The sequence below is a fragment of the Polistes fuscatus genome, unplaced genomic scaffold (genome assembly GCF_010416935.1).
Source record: "Polistes fuscatus isolate 324 unplaced genomic scaffold, CU_Pfus_HIC Scaffold23, whole genome shotgun sequence".
Taxonomy (NCBI): Eukaryota; Metazoa; Arthropoda; class Insecta; order Hymenoptera; family Vespidae; genus Polistes; species Polistes fuscatus.
The window spans coordinates 1,451,066-1,467,925 of NW_025113100.1; the positions used below are offsets into that span (position 1 = coordinate 1,451,066).

At 30.2% G+C, this 16,860-nt stretch overlaps 1 protein-coding gene across 17 annotated transcripts in view; it reads right to left on the bottom strand.

Moving 5' to 3' along the window:
- The window catches only part of LOC122518105 (sodium channel protein para), a 58,381-nt gene that overhangs the window by 23,506 nt on the left and 18,015 nt on the right, over positions 1 to 16,860 (bottom strand). For 11 of the 17 annotated variants that reach the window (XM_043636809.1, XM_043636805.1, XM_043636806.1 and 8 more), the window contains 9 exons: positions 15,000 to 15,155; positions 14,323 to 14,528; positions 11,333 to 11,461; positions 7,196 to 7,287; positions 6,119 to 6,331; positions 5,814 to 5,874; positions 5,096 to 5,405; positions 3,429 to 3,713; positions 26 to 460 (listed from right to left, as the gene is read on the bottom strand). In XM_043636809.1, coding sequence (XP_043492744.1) covers positions 26 to 460; positions 3,429 to 3,713; positions 5,096 to 5,405; positions 5,814 to 5,874; positions 6,119 to 6,331; positions 7,196 to 7,287; positions 11,333 to 11,461; positions 14,323 to 14,528; positions 15,000 to 15,155 — 1,887 coding nt within the window. Of the gene's footprint in view, positions 1 to 25; positions 461 to 2,274; positions 2,332 to 3,428; positions 3,714 to 5,095; positions 5,406 to 5,813; positions 5,875 to 6,118; positions 6,332 to 7,195; positions 7,288 to 11,332; positions 11,462 to 14,322; positions 14,529 to 14,999; positions 15,156 to 16,860 lie in introns of all 17 variants that reach the window. The other 6 variants (XM_043636800.1, XM_043636797.1, XM_043636795.1 and 3 more) reach the window with 1 other exon arrangement.

Consider the following 16,860-nt stretch of genomic DNA (forward strand, 5'->3'; position numbering starts at 1 on the left):
TAATAATGATAATAAGAGGACTCACGCAGTGAAACTTTTGATTACAATCGGTAAGATGACCATTAACGGAGGGTGGCCTAACCGATCTACTTCTCAATCGACTTTCCTTGGTCATCGGTTTGCCGATGGCATTGGCAATACCACCTAGGAGGTCACCGTGCGAGGTGTAGGACAATCTTGATGCGTGTGAGGTGTAAGACGAATGCCTCGAGCCAAGATTCGCATAATATACTGGTACAACGATCGTGCCATTTTCTTCGGACATCGGGGTGACGGCATTAGAGTCGTCGGCATAAGGCAAATGTTCTTGGGCATCCAAATAGGTCGATAATACGAGGGGTTTTCTGTCACCACCTGGTGGACCAACGAATCGACCACGACCGTTGCGTATCGTGAATTGATGACTTCCACGACTACTCCGTCGAAGATTGAAAGGTGAACCGGGTAGGCTAAGGCTCGCCTGTAATAACAACAAAAAGCGGACCACCGCTTTTCTCTTTCTCTCTGTCTCTGTCTCTGTCTCTCTGTCTCTCTCTCTCTCTTTCTTTCTTTCTCTCTTTCTCTTTCTCTTTCTCCCTCTCTCTCTTTTTTTTCTTCATTTCATTCTTTCTTTCTTTCTGTCTCACTGAACACTTTTCCTTTTTCCTTCGCATATTAATTACAGGTGTGCACGTGAATGCGTGTATGTGTTGGGATCTGTCTCGGATCGTTTGTTCTATTCAGGACTTATTTGCAGTGGCGGATCAAATCGAATTTAGAGCTTTTACTATAATGATTTTTTTAATGGAACATATTCAATAATCGATTAGTTATAAAGTTATTTTGATAAAAGCAATGAGAGTGATCTATCGATGAGAAGATTATCGTTTTAAAAGTGTTAATATCAGTTATTAGTAAGTTAAACAAATTGTAATATTTATCATAATAACTTTTGTTTGTGACTGTATTTTACAGTGAGTTATTTTACAATTTTCACTATAACTAATAACTTTTGTTTGTGACTGTATTTTACAGTGAGTTATTTTACAATTTTCACTATAACTAATAACTTTTGTTTGTGACTGTATTTTACAGTGAGTTATTTTACAATTTTCACTTAAATTGAGATTTTTATGTTAATATTATTAAAATGATCACTAAATTTCATTCTTTTAGAAACTTTATATCAAAATTTTAATTATAGAAAAAAAAATAGTTGGTTTAAATCATCTATTTCAACAGATATTAAGAGATATGGATTTGATGAAAATGTCATTAACTTTTGTTTCCGATTGTATCGACAAATCATCCTTAATCCGCCACTGAGTTATTAGGATCAATATTGATAATACAAAACACGTAAAAAGAGAGAGAGAGAAAAAAAGTGAAAGAGAGAGGGGAGAGAGAGAGAGAGAGAGAAAAAAAGAGAGAGAGAGAGAGAGTAGAACCATGAAATATTTTTTCTTGGAAATTAAAAAGAGATATAAAAAATATATAAAACAGGTGACCATCGATTGATATATAGGTGTCGTTTAACAATAATATTCTAAATACTCTGACAAACCGTTCTATAAAACCAGTCTCTTTCTTCTTTTTTCCATTCCTCAATCTATTTTTTTTTATTCTTTAACTAAACATATTTCAAACCACTCGACACCACGGATACGAAATTATTATCGCTAACATGAGGGAATATATATCTCGAGAAATATGAAGACAATATTTACCCCCCCCTCCCCCATCCCCCGAAGTGCATTCGTTTCACTCGTTCTTCCTTTTTTTCTTTTTTTTTTTCAAAATAAATAAATATCTAGTTTGATGATGAGTATCGGAAAAAAGGGGATGATAAAAGATACTTTGTCGCGCGAGAAAATATTGTTAGATAATTAGAGTGACGAATAATATACGAGTCGATCAAAAGCCAATGTCTGTTAAGTTTAGAAAAAAAACAAAACAATAGATTAAAAAAATTAATTGTAATTTCTATGATTTGATTAAGAATGTATAAGTAAATTAAATTTATCTTTCGACAGGTGAACTAAAGCAACGAACGACAAACAATATTATTTGTTAGATTTAGAAAAATCAGTAAAATATCGTAAAAATGTTTACTTAATCGTATTGGCTTTGGAACAACTCATATATAAAAATATATAAAAAATATTATATTAATTTATATAAATCTCATATTTCTCATAAATTTTGGTTGAATAGTTTCTTTCTTTGTTTTGTACGATGCGATTGTGTGTACGTACGGGTCGAGATGGTGAGAGACACATGTCGTGAAACACGTACCTTCCGGAGACTTTCCTGGTAGACATAAGTAAACTGGCCATTAGCGGCGCGAGAGACCTTCAGAAAAAAACAAGAAAAGATATCTCCTACCAAAGGGCTCGTAACCTCTTCTAATTGTGTACACCAACGAGGCACTCGATAAATACGTATATATATATATGTATATATGTTTAAATATATATATATATATGTCAAATATATATTATATATTTAATACACACAGACAGACACACACACACACACATACATACAAGTTTGATGAGATAAACATAGATATATAATACTTGCAGATATTAAGCATACGTCATACACATAGAAATGAATCCAAAGTCAGATAGAGACAGAGATAGAGAGCACACGCACAACTATAACCAACGAATATTTAATAATAATAATATTAAACTAAATGATACACGTACACAGATATGAGGAAAATAAATATATATATATATGTATATATTTTGATAGATTTAACACGAATATACGAAAATAGTTCCCCTACGAATGTATAATTCATTATAATTAACCCTCTCGTTACCAATGGACCCGCATGTAGTAGGAGGGGGTCGTACACTATGCGACGATACTTGCGCTAAAGCATTCAACGAAAGGGTTAAAGGGACTCTACTATATACGATGTGATGAACTTTTGACGGGGCTAAGGGCTAGTTTGACTTTAAGGAAGAATAATAGAAACAAATCCAATAAAAAAATGCAGAGAGACAATTACAGTTACTTTTATACGACGAGCATGCTCAATAATTCTACTGAAAAATAACAAACGGGGTAGTTGTTTTAACGATTGTCAAAGTTTAATCAGGCAATTAATCCCTCGACTCGTCTCGTATCAAATGTTTTTTTTTCCTTTTTTTTCTCAATATTTTCCTCTCCCCTCCTATCGTTATTATTAATATTATTATTAATTCAGTATGAGAAAAAGAGAGGGGTAAGTGGTACAGGTCAGCGAGTTAGAATTCGAGATTAAAACGGATACGAGTCGAGATAATAAATAAATCAAATATATGATAAAGTAATCATCGTAGATTTGTTCTAAAGGAAAGTATGATGAATTGTATCGGGAACGAATGGGGTTGGTGGTGGTGGTGGTAGGGGAATTTAGTAATTTAAAGGAATTGTTTAAAAAGGAAACTTACGGCGCTGACTTTCCGCACTTTATTGGCAGCGTTGTGGTTGTTGTTGATCTGCTTGATCCTATGTTCGCTAACAGACTCGATAGATCTTATGCTGATCTTCTCCTTGTTGTTATCGTCGTTACCCTTTTCCTGGCCAACGAATAGTTCATAACTATGACAAGAGAAGTCCGACGGTGATTTGACGATTTGATCAGCTGCCGCTGCTGCAGCGGCCGCTGCTGCTTCCCTTGCCGCTGCCTGCTGCGCTAATTTATTTTCCTTCACCAGCAACGCTTTTTCGACTTCCTGTCAGAATCAAATCAAACTGTATCTCCCCCGTGTATAAACGCGCGATCCGTTGGAAAAATCCTATTTTCAATTTTTCAATTTTTCTATTTTTTTTCTTTTTTTCTTTTTTTTTTTTTTTTTCTATCTTCTGTCATCCAAATACGCGACATCTTTCTTTTTTTTTTTTTTACCGGCAAATTTCAATTTATTCATTTACTTTTCTTTTTTCTTTGCGATTTCAGACCCGTCGTCAAGTCAACACGGATTGGATTTTTGTACACGTCCGTCCAATAAAACGACGCTTGTTTCAAACTGAACGATAATTATTTTTCCTCGTTTTTAAGATCTAAAAGTGAAATCATAAATGAACGATTTATATATACAGGGAATTTTTGCTATATATTAATTTTTTTTTCTTACGTAGAAGTTTGATATGCGTGTTAAGTTATTCGAAAGTTAGGAATACTATATTTGGTTTAGTTTTTCAAATGGTACTCCAATTGTACTTTTGTTTTTCTTTTTTTTTTTCTATAACAAAAGAAATATTGTCTTATGTTATGGAGAAAAAAAAATGGAGTACCATTAAAAAAAACTATTGTTTTCCAGTCTTGGATAATTATTTATTTGATTCATTGCGCATAATCCTTTCGAAGAAGTATAACACACGTGTAACAAACTTTTTATTCATTGAATTTCATGTTAATAAGACTATCCAGAAAGAAATTCTAATTGCATAGATCATTATCACCCTGTATAATTGAGACAAAAAATAAAAACGTGACAATACTAACTTCAATTAACAAAGATAAGTAAGAATAATCTTTTAAAAAATATCGTATACAATAAGAAAAGAAATAAAATCGTGTCAAATTACTGGACGGTTAGACGTGTCATAAATGTCCCAAGACTTGTTCCCTATTTTAATACAAAATCAAATCGATATCTCATACAAAAATGAAATAAAACTAAAAGAAGTAAAAACTGTGAAAAAAAAAAAAAAAGAAAAAAGAACTAGGAAAAGTCTTAGAACAATTACGTATGACTTTAGACGGGTCCAAGGACCGTATAGAGGGTTTTGTTAATAATAGGAAAGACGAAAAAATGAAGCATTAAATTTAAATACAATTAAATTGCATGATAGATCGATTAATTAATTGATTATTAACGTTAACTCGGAAATATTCGTAGTAAATCTAATAAAAATAGAGAAAAAAAAATAGAATATTAATAAAAAAAAAAAGATTTCCGATAAAATCGTCGAGAGTTGAAAATAATTCGTACGAGTATGAAAAAAAAAAAAAATGAAAAAAAATTTAGATTGATTTAAAAATAATAAACTGTGTGGATAGCTTTCCTAAAATTGACAAAATCCATTTTTATACGAGTCCTCATTCGCATACCCTTATTGCTTCCTCTTCGGCAGCCTCCTCCTCTTCCGCCTTCTTTTGCAACTCGTCGTATGACATCGCTACGATAGCGAGGATCAAGTTGACGAGATAGAAAGAACCGAGGAAGATGATGACAATGAAGAAGAGCATGTGCCACGGTCCGGCCGATCGTAGTACCAGTTGATAAAGATTTTCCCAATAGTCTTGGGTCATTAGACGAAAGGCAGAAAGCAGAGCCCAGCCGAAGCTGTCGAAGCTCGTGTAACCATAGTTTGGGTTGTCGCCGTATCCTTGTAAGCACGTGTAGCCAGGAAGGCACTGCCTGTACTCGAATAACTCCATTAATTATCATCGAATCATATTTTTTTCATTATTATTCATTAAACATTCGAACAACAAAAAAAACAGAAGTTCATTTTCATCAAGTCTTCCGTGTCAACTTTAATTATAGTTTTAATAATTATAACTGCTGGTGATAATTAATAAGAACGATAATACACGTAGGATTCATGGGTGGGTTTTGTTTTTTATACTGGTATTAAATATTAAATGAATTAACGAAAGATAGTGTTATTATTGCTGAAAATCTTTACGGGGATAAAATGAAATTTTGGTATCATCGTTAGAGGTATCAATCGTCATAAATTACTCGATATAGAGTAATCAAGAAAGTATTCTAAATAAAAAGAAATAAAGAAAGAGAGATAGAGAGAAAGAGAGACGAACTTACCCAGCTCCCGACGAATTCCCGCACAATGGCATGTTTCCAGCCTCGTCTACGTACCAATTAGCTGAACAGAGATAGAAAATCAAAATAAAATGATATCCCGCGTGGGGTATTGGGGAAGGGGGTGTTTGTCTTTGATTTTATACGTTGATACCTATTGTCGTTAAAGAAATGGGGATAGAAGAAGTATAAAGGTAGAGAAAAATAGAAAAATAAATCACGTTATAATAGAAGTAGAAGTAGAAGTGTAGAGACTACCTGATTATTATTATTATGATTGGGCATAAAAGCCAATATAAAATACGTACTTTCATTGCTATTGAATCTCTCCCAGTTTTCGTCGGTGAGATTACCCCAGGAGCTGTTCACCGGAAAGTTTTTTATACACTTTTGCGTTAAGACCCCCATGTAAATTTGAAGGCCCATCAACGCAAAAACGGACAGGGAGAACATCGTCAGGATTATCACATCGCGCAGATTCTTCACGGACTCTATCACAGCGCCGACAATGGTTTTCAGACCTATTCAACGATAAAGAACAAAAAAAAGGGACGACAGTGTTTTTAATAGATTTAACAGGAGCGTTAATTATAGGGTTGTTTACGTTTCAAATCGACCCCCGTTAAAACTCGATTACGACGAAAATGCGTTCATCTTTTTTTGTCGTTTCGTTTCTTTTTTCTTTTTTTTATTTTCATTTGTTAGCTTTCGTGACGACAATGATGAATAATAATGATGATGATGATGATGGTGGTGGTGGTGTTGATGATGATATGATGGCTGACTGATGAGAAAAATGTGCTTATACATATACATATAACATGTGCATGTATATAAAAAGAGAGAGAAAGAGAAAATGTGATAGTTGAAGACGATGAATTGTCTCTTTGATTGAAAGAAATGATGGGGGGGGGGAGTAAAAATCGTATGCGACGAATGATTCGTTAAATAAAGAAATGAATTGTTAATTGAAGGGTATTATTCAGTATCTCTGTGTGTAAAAGTGAAAAACGAGATATGATCGAGATATGTGAAGATAATAATAATATTAAAAAACAAACACAAACGAACGAACAAACAAACAAACAAACAAACCAACAAACGAACGAACAAAGATTATTTTCCCAAAGGTGGTGGTAGTGGTGGTGGTGGTGGTGGTGGTGGCATTATATTATAAAAATTGAAAAATATAAAACATTGAATTAACGAAAAGAGAAAAAGAAAAAGAAAAACAAAAACAAAAAACAAAAAAAAAAGGAAAAAGTAAAATCGTAATATAAATAGCGATATATCGTGACGAGAGAGAGAGAGAGAGAGTGTCTAGGAAAAAATTCATCTAAAAATCTGCACAATCTACACCCAATGTTTCTATCCTCTAAGCATACCTGGTACAATAGCGACAGTCTTCAAGGCTCGGAGGACTCGAAATGTCCTGAGAGCGGCAAGGTTGCCTAGATCTATGCCCATCGTCACATAACTGCAATACACCCGAACATCACACATATTACAGTGATACAAACAAAAAAACAAAACGTTTTGAAAAGGTCTTTTTGAACTGGGAGGCTGGGATCAAATTTTGCTTTTTTTTTTAATAGGATGGATCAAGGTACTCTTTTTTTTCTTTTTTTTTTTTTGTCAATTGAGGAAATCAAGGACGTAAGTAAGTAATTAAGTAATTAAGTAAGTAATTAAAATTACTCAAAAAGGTTGTACTCGCTACTTCCTATTTGGCAAAATAATTCAAATCTGCTCGAAAACTGCGCGTATTTTTTAAGATTACTATCATATATAAAAAATATGTAATATATATATATATATATAAATATATATGATATATAATATAATATATATTACATATTTATTGCATGCATGACGTAAGGAAATATGTAATAATAGGTTACCACGTGACGAATTCGTTCCTTTTGGTTTTATTTCGTAACGAGATTTGAATCGAGATCATCGTGATCACGAAATGATTTTAAAGAAACTCGATTCTAAACTCCAAACGAAATGACCATCAAGCCTAAGATTGAATCTAATCGATACACATTACATTAATCATGATACTATAATGTTTATCGATCTTTAATCAATCATATACTAATTTATTTGATACGTATACGTAACTAAACTACAACAATTATCAAGTGGTTTATCGAATCTACGAATACACACTGTGACGAGTGGCCGATTGATAACGTTTTATCATCCTTTTTTTGTTTATTAATAATAACGCGAATAAATATTCATTTGATTGTAATTCAATTTCTATTCTCATTATTTTGATATTTATTTGTATGTATGTTTTATTTGTTTTTTGAAAAGATTTCACTCAGCAATGGATAAACGATAATGATAAATAAATAAAGATTATTTAATCTCGCGAAATGAATGAAATCATTTCTAATACGTTTAACAAAATAACAAAACGACTCGATGCAAGTTTCATTTGATCTACTTTCCAAATATTTCATTGATAGGATTTACGGATCGTCAATAGATATTAAAAATTGAACGTGGGATTAAATAAATTTGGAAAAAGAAAAAAACGAACATAAAGTGGCTTTATATTCGATCGATTAATTCTTCGATAATTCCATTGATATACGAATGCAAAAAAAAAGAAAGAAGAAAAATCAAGCCAAAAATTATATTAAAGGAGAATAAAATAAAAATGCGTTTATCAATAAATAATCGTTCTCAATCGGTAATTCGGCAGGCGTATAAACGTGATATAATAAGTAAATATAATACTAATCTAATGAAATTACGATGACAATAAAATTACGCCTCGACCGAGGTTTTTACTAGCGATAATAAATAATTTCTATCCCTACCTAAATTAACTAATTCATGTACCTATACGTGTAAGTGTATATACGTATCGTAATCGTGTATTTATGTAAGCGTGTATGTTGTTCAATTAATTTTCTCCATGTGTGTATGTATGTATGTATGTATGAGTGTAAGTGTCTTATGTTATACGTTTATAATGCATCGAGTAAAAAAAAGGGTTTAGTTTGATCAAAGTTAATCTAACGATTATACGTGTATTAGAGAGTGTAGATATATATATATATAATGAATCATAAAAATATTCGTACCCCTTCTCCCATTGTCAATTTAAAACAATTCCATTTTTATATTTGCAATAAAATATTATTAAATTTTTCTACGATAGAAATATATTTGACACGTTATTTCAAACGTGTGTGTGTGTGTATATAATATCGTTTCGGAGATACACGCGTAATCTTATTTTCCTTAGAAAAATATTCACATTGTATTTTCATTTTGAAGATCAATTTTCTTAACACCTACGTGACTCGAGTTAAAATATCTTGACCTTATCATAAAAAAACACACACAATTTTCCTCTTACTTTTCTTAACAATCCAATATATTTTTTCTAACAATACAAATTATTTGTAATAAAAATAATTTGTAAAGAAAAAATTTAATAACTTTGTTAGAGAAAATATCAATGATTTCAAATTGACGATGAGGATATATACGAATATAAATTTAATGATTAATTATATATACGTGTGTTTTAAATAAGTGTAATATCTGTAATGATAATGAAACAAGATATATACGTACATATATATATATATATATACATATATATGTATATGTACATCAGATCAAAATCAGTGCTACATAAATGTTGAATTTATATATTTATATATATATATGTATAGCGTACTTATAAAACGTATCTAGCGAAGAAATTCTACATTCATAACCTGGAATATTTGACTTGATACTAATTAGCGTTATAGTATCTGTAGGGTAACGCTTCACCGACCCGCAACGGGTCGTACGGCGGTCGTTGTGATCTTTGAAATCGGTCCAGCCACGAATCTACCCGTCGAACTAAAGGGACACAGGAAGAAACAACCAGTTTTGTCTTTTTTTTTTTTTTTTCTTTTTTTACAGAGACTAAACGAATGACAAAAAGAGTAGAGAGAGAGAGAGAGATACTAAAGGAAACGAAGAAAAAACAGTGACGGATTAAAACGGTCACTTAAAACCACCATAGGAACCCTTGATCTTAAATTTTCTTTTACACTTAGGGTGAATGACTTTTTTTTTTTTTTTTTTTTAATAAATAAATTTAATATATTAATATCGTTACATGGGGGGTCACTTATTTTTCAATTGATCCGTCACTGAATAGAGAGGATGCGAGAGAAGGTGAGCCTGACGTTTACACGCGTGTTAATAATTTTTATTTTATTTTTTTATCTATTTTCTTCTGATTTTTTGTTTCTGTTTTTTGGCTAACAATAAGTTAAATCAAATTGTAGGAAACGTGTCTCACGCTCTCGTTTCATTCGATGATTATTTAAATGATATTTATGTAGATTCATTTATGAATATATATATATATATATATATATATATTTATAAATGTGTTGTATAATAATTTTTGTTGAAGTGAGAAATTAGAATTATTTTCGAGATTTGTTATAGGTAGATTCGTTGGTGACATTTTTCTTTCCATTTATTTCTATATTTCGTTAATATTATTTTCTTTTTCTATATCATTGTTTTAACATTATTATTTTTTTTTTTGTTCAGAAAATATTTCAATTAATGCCGATAATTTGTTATTAGATATCGTAACAAATACACGTATGCACGTGTTGTATTAAATGTACATACGCATACACGATCGAAAAAAGGCCCGAATTACAAAGTTTATTAAAATACGAAGAGAGAGAGAGAGAGAGAGAGAGAAAGATAGGAAAATATTTGCGTAGTGAATAGAAAATATTCTAATCGAGAGAATAGAAAAACATTTTTCTATCGATAGGAATGGAAAAAGAAAAGAATATAATGAAATGAAAAAAAACCATAAACCAAACCAAGAACCCGTAATTCTCTCCTCTCTTCGATTATCGATATCGTCAAACGAGATATCGAACGACCACAAACTCGAACACGATTCATGATCCCAACGAACGCCAATGCCCAGCGAGAAAATGACGTTTTTTTTACTTTTTTTTTTTTTTTATTTTTCTCATTTTCGCGTACCCATTTGATTGAATATTTTTTCTCTATTTATTTATTTATTTATTTTTGTTTCTTTTCTAGATTTTTTTCCTCCGGTCTTTTATTCTTTTCTTTTAACAAAAAAAACACTTGGTCTTCTCATTCGCCACACGTTAGAAAATCATTTTAACAGTAGAAGAACATTTTGAGAGAAACATGTGTGCGAATGTTTTATTATTATTATTATTATTTAATTAAGATTGAATATTTTTCTATAGAATTTCATTGCTCGGTTTTTTGCGTTCTTCTTTTCTTTCCTCTATTCCGTGTTCTCTTTGATCGATATTATTATTATTATTATATATTCTTCGTTTTTGTGTGTGCGTTATTATTTACGATAATTATTTTTTTTTTTTTTTGTTTTTGGTTGTTTTCCCTTTTCCGTCGGTTAGTTCTTTTGATCTCTTTTTTTTTTGGTTTGTTTTTTTTTTTTAATAAAAAATAAAGTTTTAACTACTCACGCTAAAGCTATAACTACGAAGTCGAGCCAATTCCATGCATCTCTAAGATAGGTAAAAGGCTGCAGAATGAAACCCCTCGCCATCACCTTAACGGCGGACTCAAATGTGTAGATCCCCGTAAATATCACTCTGAAAACAACAAATACACCACTCAGCTTTAAATGCGATTATTTGCTACCGTTTTCTTTTTTTTTTTTCTAAGGGGTTTACGAAAAGCAATGATCATATTTTTTTTCTGTTTTTTTTTTTGGACAAATGACAGACCAACTACACGGATATCAAAATATATTGAGCTCGATTCTTCTTTTTATTTCTTTCCTTCTTTCTTTCTTTCTTTCTTTCTTAGAAAATGTCTTCGTAAATGTTTAATTTAGTTATTCCTTAAAGTTCAAAAGGTCGAGAGGGAGAAAAGAAAAAAAAGAATCGGCTACTCCTAGACTACCTCTAGACAAGCTAGGACAAGACTTACCAACGGAATACAATTTGTCACACAAAGTGTCTACTGTGAGATTATTCGTGTGTGATATTTGAATACATATACGCCCACACATATACAAAATATCAATAATTATATTCAACAATCACGAAAAGTAGCCACTCCGAAAAATGATATTTAATTAATTTGCAATAATTAAAATATCATACACACGCGAGTTTTTTGGAAAAAATTGTCTTCATTTTGTTGATTCTCTTAGAAAAATGTATACTCGCAACGTATCAATTTATTTATATTTTTTTTTATTATCCTAACGGTCACGAAATAAACGTATCACTTAATTAGCTCAGCAAAGAAAAAAAAATCAAATATTAACTCGTAAAAAAAATACTTAAAACAAATTATTTTCTTTTTCTTGTTCATTAATAATGTCGTTTATTTTTTCATAATTAATATTATACAATATATTAAGAATGATTTGTCGGTACAATCGGAAACAAAAGTTAATGACATTTTCATCAAATCCATATCTCTTAATATCTGTTGAAATAGATGATTTAAACAACTATTTTTTTTATAATTGAAATTTTGATATAAAGTTTCTAAAAGAATGAAATTTAGTGATCATTTTAATAATATTAACATAAAAATCTCAATTTAAGTGAAAATTGTAAAATAACTCACTGTAAAATACAATCACAAACAAAGTTATTAGTTATAGTGAAAATTGTAAAATAACTCACTGTAAAATACAATCACAAACAAAAATTATTAGTTATAGTGAAAATTGTAAAATAACTCACTGTAAACTACAGTCACAAACAAAAGTTATTTTACAATTTTCACTTAAATTGAGATTTTTATGTTAATATTATTAAAATGATCGCTAAATTTCATTTTTTTAGAAACTTTATATCAAAATTTCAATTATAAAAAAAAAAATAGTTGGTTTAAATCATCTATTTCAAAAGATATTAAGAGATATGGATTTGATGAAAATGTCATTAACTTTTGTTTCCGATTGTACCGACAAATCATCCTTAATATTATATTATATTATATAATATATTAATATTATACATATATATGCGTTTCAAATGGAATATAGGATACGAGTTTGGCCACTTTAATAATTACTGCAAATCAATGTTTATATATATATATATATATATATATATGTATTTATCTATATCAGATCTATATAAAACATATATAATATAATATATATAGGAAACAACTCGAAATCTCTATACAGTATTTCAAGTTGACAAGTTCAAGGGATCGCAAGCCATCGATGAGAGAGGTATTTCTATCTAAATGCGCTTTCTAAAGCCTCGATAAGTGAAAACATGAGATAGAGATCGGTCGATGAGCAAGCGAGTTGTCTACCTGGGGCTAAGGTTACGATCGAATTCTTCTAGTGTTTCGTTTCTTCGGAATGATGAATAAAGAAAGCTACTTTTATACAGAGTCAAATGAAAATGTTGTTAATAATATCAGTTTTATAACTAATTCAATTGCTTTTATTACATTGAAACATATTTTCATTGATTTTAAGGGGGGTATAATAAATGATTTATATGATTTTTATTTATTTTTTATTTTTGTTTTTATTTTTATTTATTTATTAAATAATAAAAAGTTCAACTAAAGTATCAGCTGTTTGTAGGAACAAAAAAGTACGCACACATTTTTATAATTTGACTCTGTATAATGTATATAAGCACATATTAAGTATGCAACAAAACATAAAATACACACACCAGGTAGATTAATAGAAATAAAAAGAATAAATTGATCTTTTTGATCGATCGTAGCCTATATCCCAGTATATAATCTACAATGTGCTCAAAATGTTAGGTTCTCCTTTGTTGGAAACTATTAAAACGTATTATAATAAATGTAGACAAATGAAAAGTAAACGTGTGTGTCTGATAGGATTATTGAAACAAGGGTTAAAGGAAAAAAGTGTATGGTGTAATATGAAAAATAATAAGTTTTTGAGTTTTGGTCTAAATTCTAATTTGACATTTAATTGAGATACTTAATCGCTATGGTGGGTGCGTATGGGGGAATCCATCGACGACGCAGATGGCTTTTTTTTGTAGAGGTGCTAAAATATTTTTATACATCCTTTTTCTTTCTTTTTTTTTTCATTTCTTTTTTCCGATCAAACTTATCGAACAAAAGTGATTATTTTCTTCGAAGGTAAGATTTACTATCGGGGCGTGTACGATGATTATTATTTTCTTGTTCTTTTTTTTGCTTCGACGTTGGAAGCGGGGGGGGGAGGGGTCGTGCTTCTATTTTAATAATAAATTACGATAGGGGGAGGGGGGTTAGAAAGAATATCAAATAAGTGACGGATAAAATGAAAGAGAAAAAAAGTATTTAGAACGTTGAAAAAAAAAAAAGAGAAAATAATAACAAGAAGTATGTTAATAGTAGAAAAAATATAAAATAAAATATCGATGGAAATTAGGTTCCTAGGTAAATAAAAAAAATAAGAAAAGGAAAGAAGAAGAAGAAGAATGGAAAAATTGGTAATACTTACTCGGTGGACTCGATGGTAGGCGTGGTTGGCATGATCATGAGTATGCAGTTAACCAATATCGTAGTGATGATGAACAGGGAGAAGAGTGGGTGAACCAGAATGTAGATAGCCACGCGTCGTATTGGGTTGAATGGATCGAGAATCCACATCGCGTCGGTAGCTGAGAACCTAAATATAGCCTTTCCCTTGCTGACGACGACGAAGGTCTAGCATGATTCAAAAATAACAATAATAACAATTAAGATCTAACGAAACGCATCATATCGAAAAAAGAACACGAAAAATTAATATATTAAGATATATATTATATATAATTTATATTATAAATATAAATATTTATTTAATAATTTTATTTAATTTATAATTTTATTTAATTATTATTTTTTTAATTTATATAATTTATATTATATAAATATATAAATATATAAATATTTTTTTATTTAATAATTTTATTTAATTTATAATTTTATTTAATTATTATCTTTTTAATTTATATAATTTATATTATATATATTTATATACATATTTATATATTTATATTATTTATATTATTTATATAATTATATATTAATATATATAATTTTGAAGTGTTGAATTTGAAAGGATAAAAAAAAGAAGAACAAAAAATAAAAATAAAAAGAAAGGGAAAGGGAAAGGTAAAGAAGTATCGATCATACCCTTTGATTTTGATAGAAGGTATCGATATCCTCGAGAGGTGTGGAGGCCAACTCGGGTGGAAATACGTTGTGCAACCGAACCGGGATCGGTGCACCTTGTTCGAGTGCCGGATCCGGTTGAGGACCCTCGTCCTCGTCCTCGTCGTCATATCGTACCTACGAAACGAAACACCCAAATGTCAGATGATCTTCCATCAAATATCATTTTCCTATCTAATATATCGTCTCGTATATAAAATCCTTTTTGCATTGAAATTCAAAACAATAATTTCTCTTGTTTCGCAGTCATCTTCTTTTTTTAAAATCGCGTCGACGATTTCAAAGAAGAAAAAAAATACAAATAAATAAATAAATAAATAATAAAATTATTTTCATCGTTCGTTAGATAATCGAATACAAATCTAAACGTTGATACCCCGATTATCGTCGTGATTATTTATTCTAATTCGTTGCAAACTATACGTAATCCGATTTTGTTTTAACGATTAACAATCATTAAGAGAAATATTTAATGGAAGTATATATATATCGATCATCGTGGGGGGGAAAAAAAATTTGTAAAAGAATTTGAAAAAGAATTTGTAAAAGAATTTGAAAAGAATTTCCTCGACGAATTCTTTAGAATATCAAATATTCAACGGATAATGAAACGAATCTACACACACACACGTAAACCAGACCGCATCGTCGTCGCGAGAGATCGATACTTTAATACGTCCACTTGAAAATATTCCTCATAATCCGTTTCTAGATCACAACTCTCTATTAGCATTTCGTACGCTTGCTTATTTTTTTTCTTTTTTTTTTTATTCAACTCGTTATTTGCATAACACGAAAGGAAGCCCCGTAGAAATTGGACGAGGAGGAAAGAAAAAAATAAAGAAAGAAAAAAAAATAGTATTATATTATATAAAAATACCAATGGAAAATTTAACACATCTTTTTCTTTTTTTTGGTTTGTTTTCTTTCGAATTTGTCCATAGGTCAGATTTTTGTATCGTCTAAAACAAACCCCATACCACGGTGTTAATTAAATCCACCTTGCCGAGGAGAAGGGTTTCATTGATTTGAATTTTGATTTTGATTTTAATTTTAATTTTCATTATTTCTGGGACATCCATTCGAGTGTTCGGCTTAAAAGCAACTACCATCTATTTTATACATATGCGTATTATTTAATAATAATAATAATTCGTGCTAAAAAAAAAAAAAAAAGAATAAAAAAATAAGGGCATCTTCCTCTCTCCAAATACGAACCTTTTAATAATCCCACATTCGATATCTTTAGATATTATATATATATATACATAATATCTAAACAAGTATGAAATATATATATACATCTCATCTATAGAAATATCTAAAATCTAAAATATCAGCGAAGCGTGTGATTACGAAATGAAGAAAGAGAAGGAAACAACGAAAGGAAAGAAAAAATAAAAAACGAGGTTTCCTTTTAGTTCTGAATTATTCTCGAGTGCACAGTGCGTGAACCGTCCTAGATTCTCGCCTATTTAAATACAACAAAAAATAAATAAAACAAAATCATAGTCTTCGAGAAAGAGATAGAAAGAGAGAGAGAGAGAGAGAAGGAGATAGCAAAAGCAAGCATTGCAATCAAAACTGCATTCTTGTTCTACTAAAGTAATGGTCCTCAAACTTTGTTCAGTTTAACGGAATCTTTAGAAGTATAAACAAAAAAATATTCTCCTCTTAGAAAATAAAAATAAAAAAGAAAAGCTGTAGGATACACGTGAGATTTTTCAAACGTAAGAAAATATTTCAAAAATACAATCTGTAATATATTATTTAAAAAAAACAATTTGTTGTAAAGATTGAAGTTCCGTGATAGATATACAGT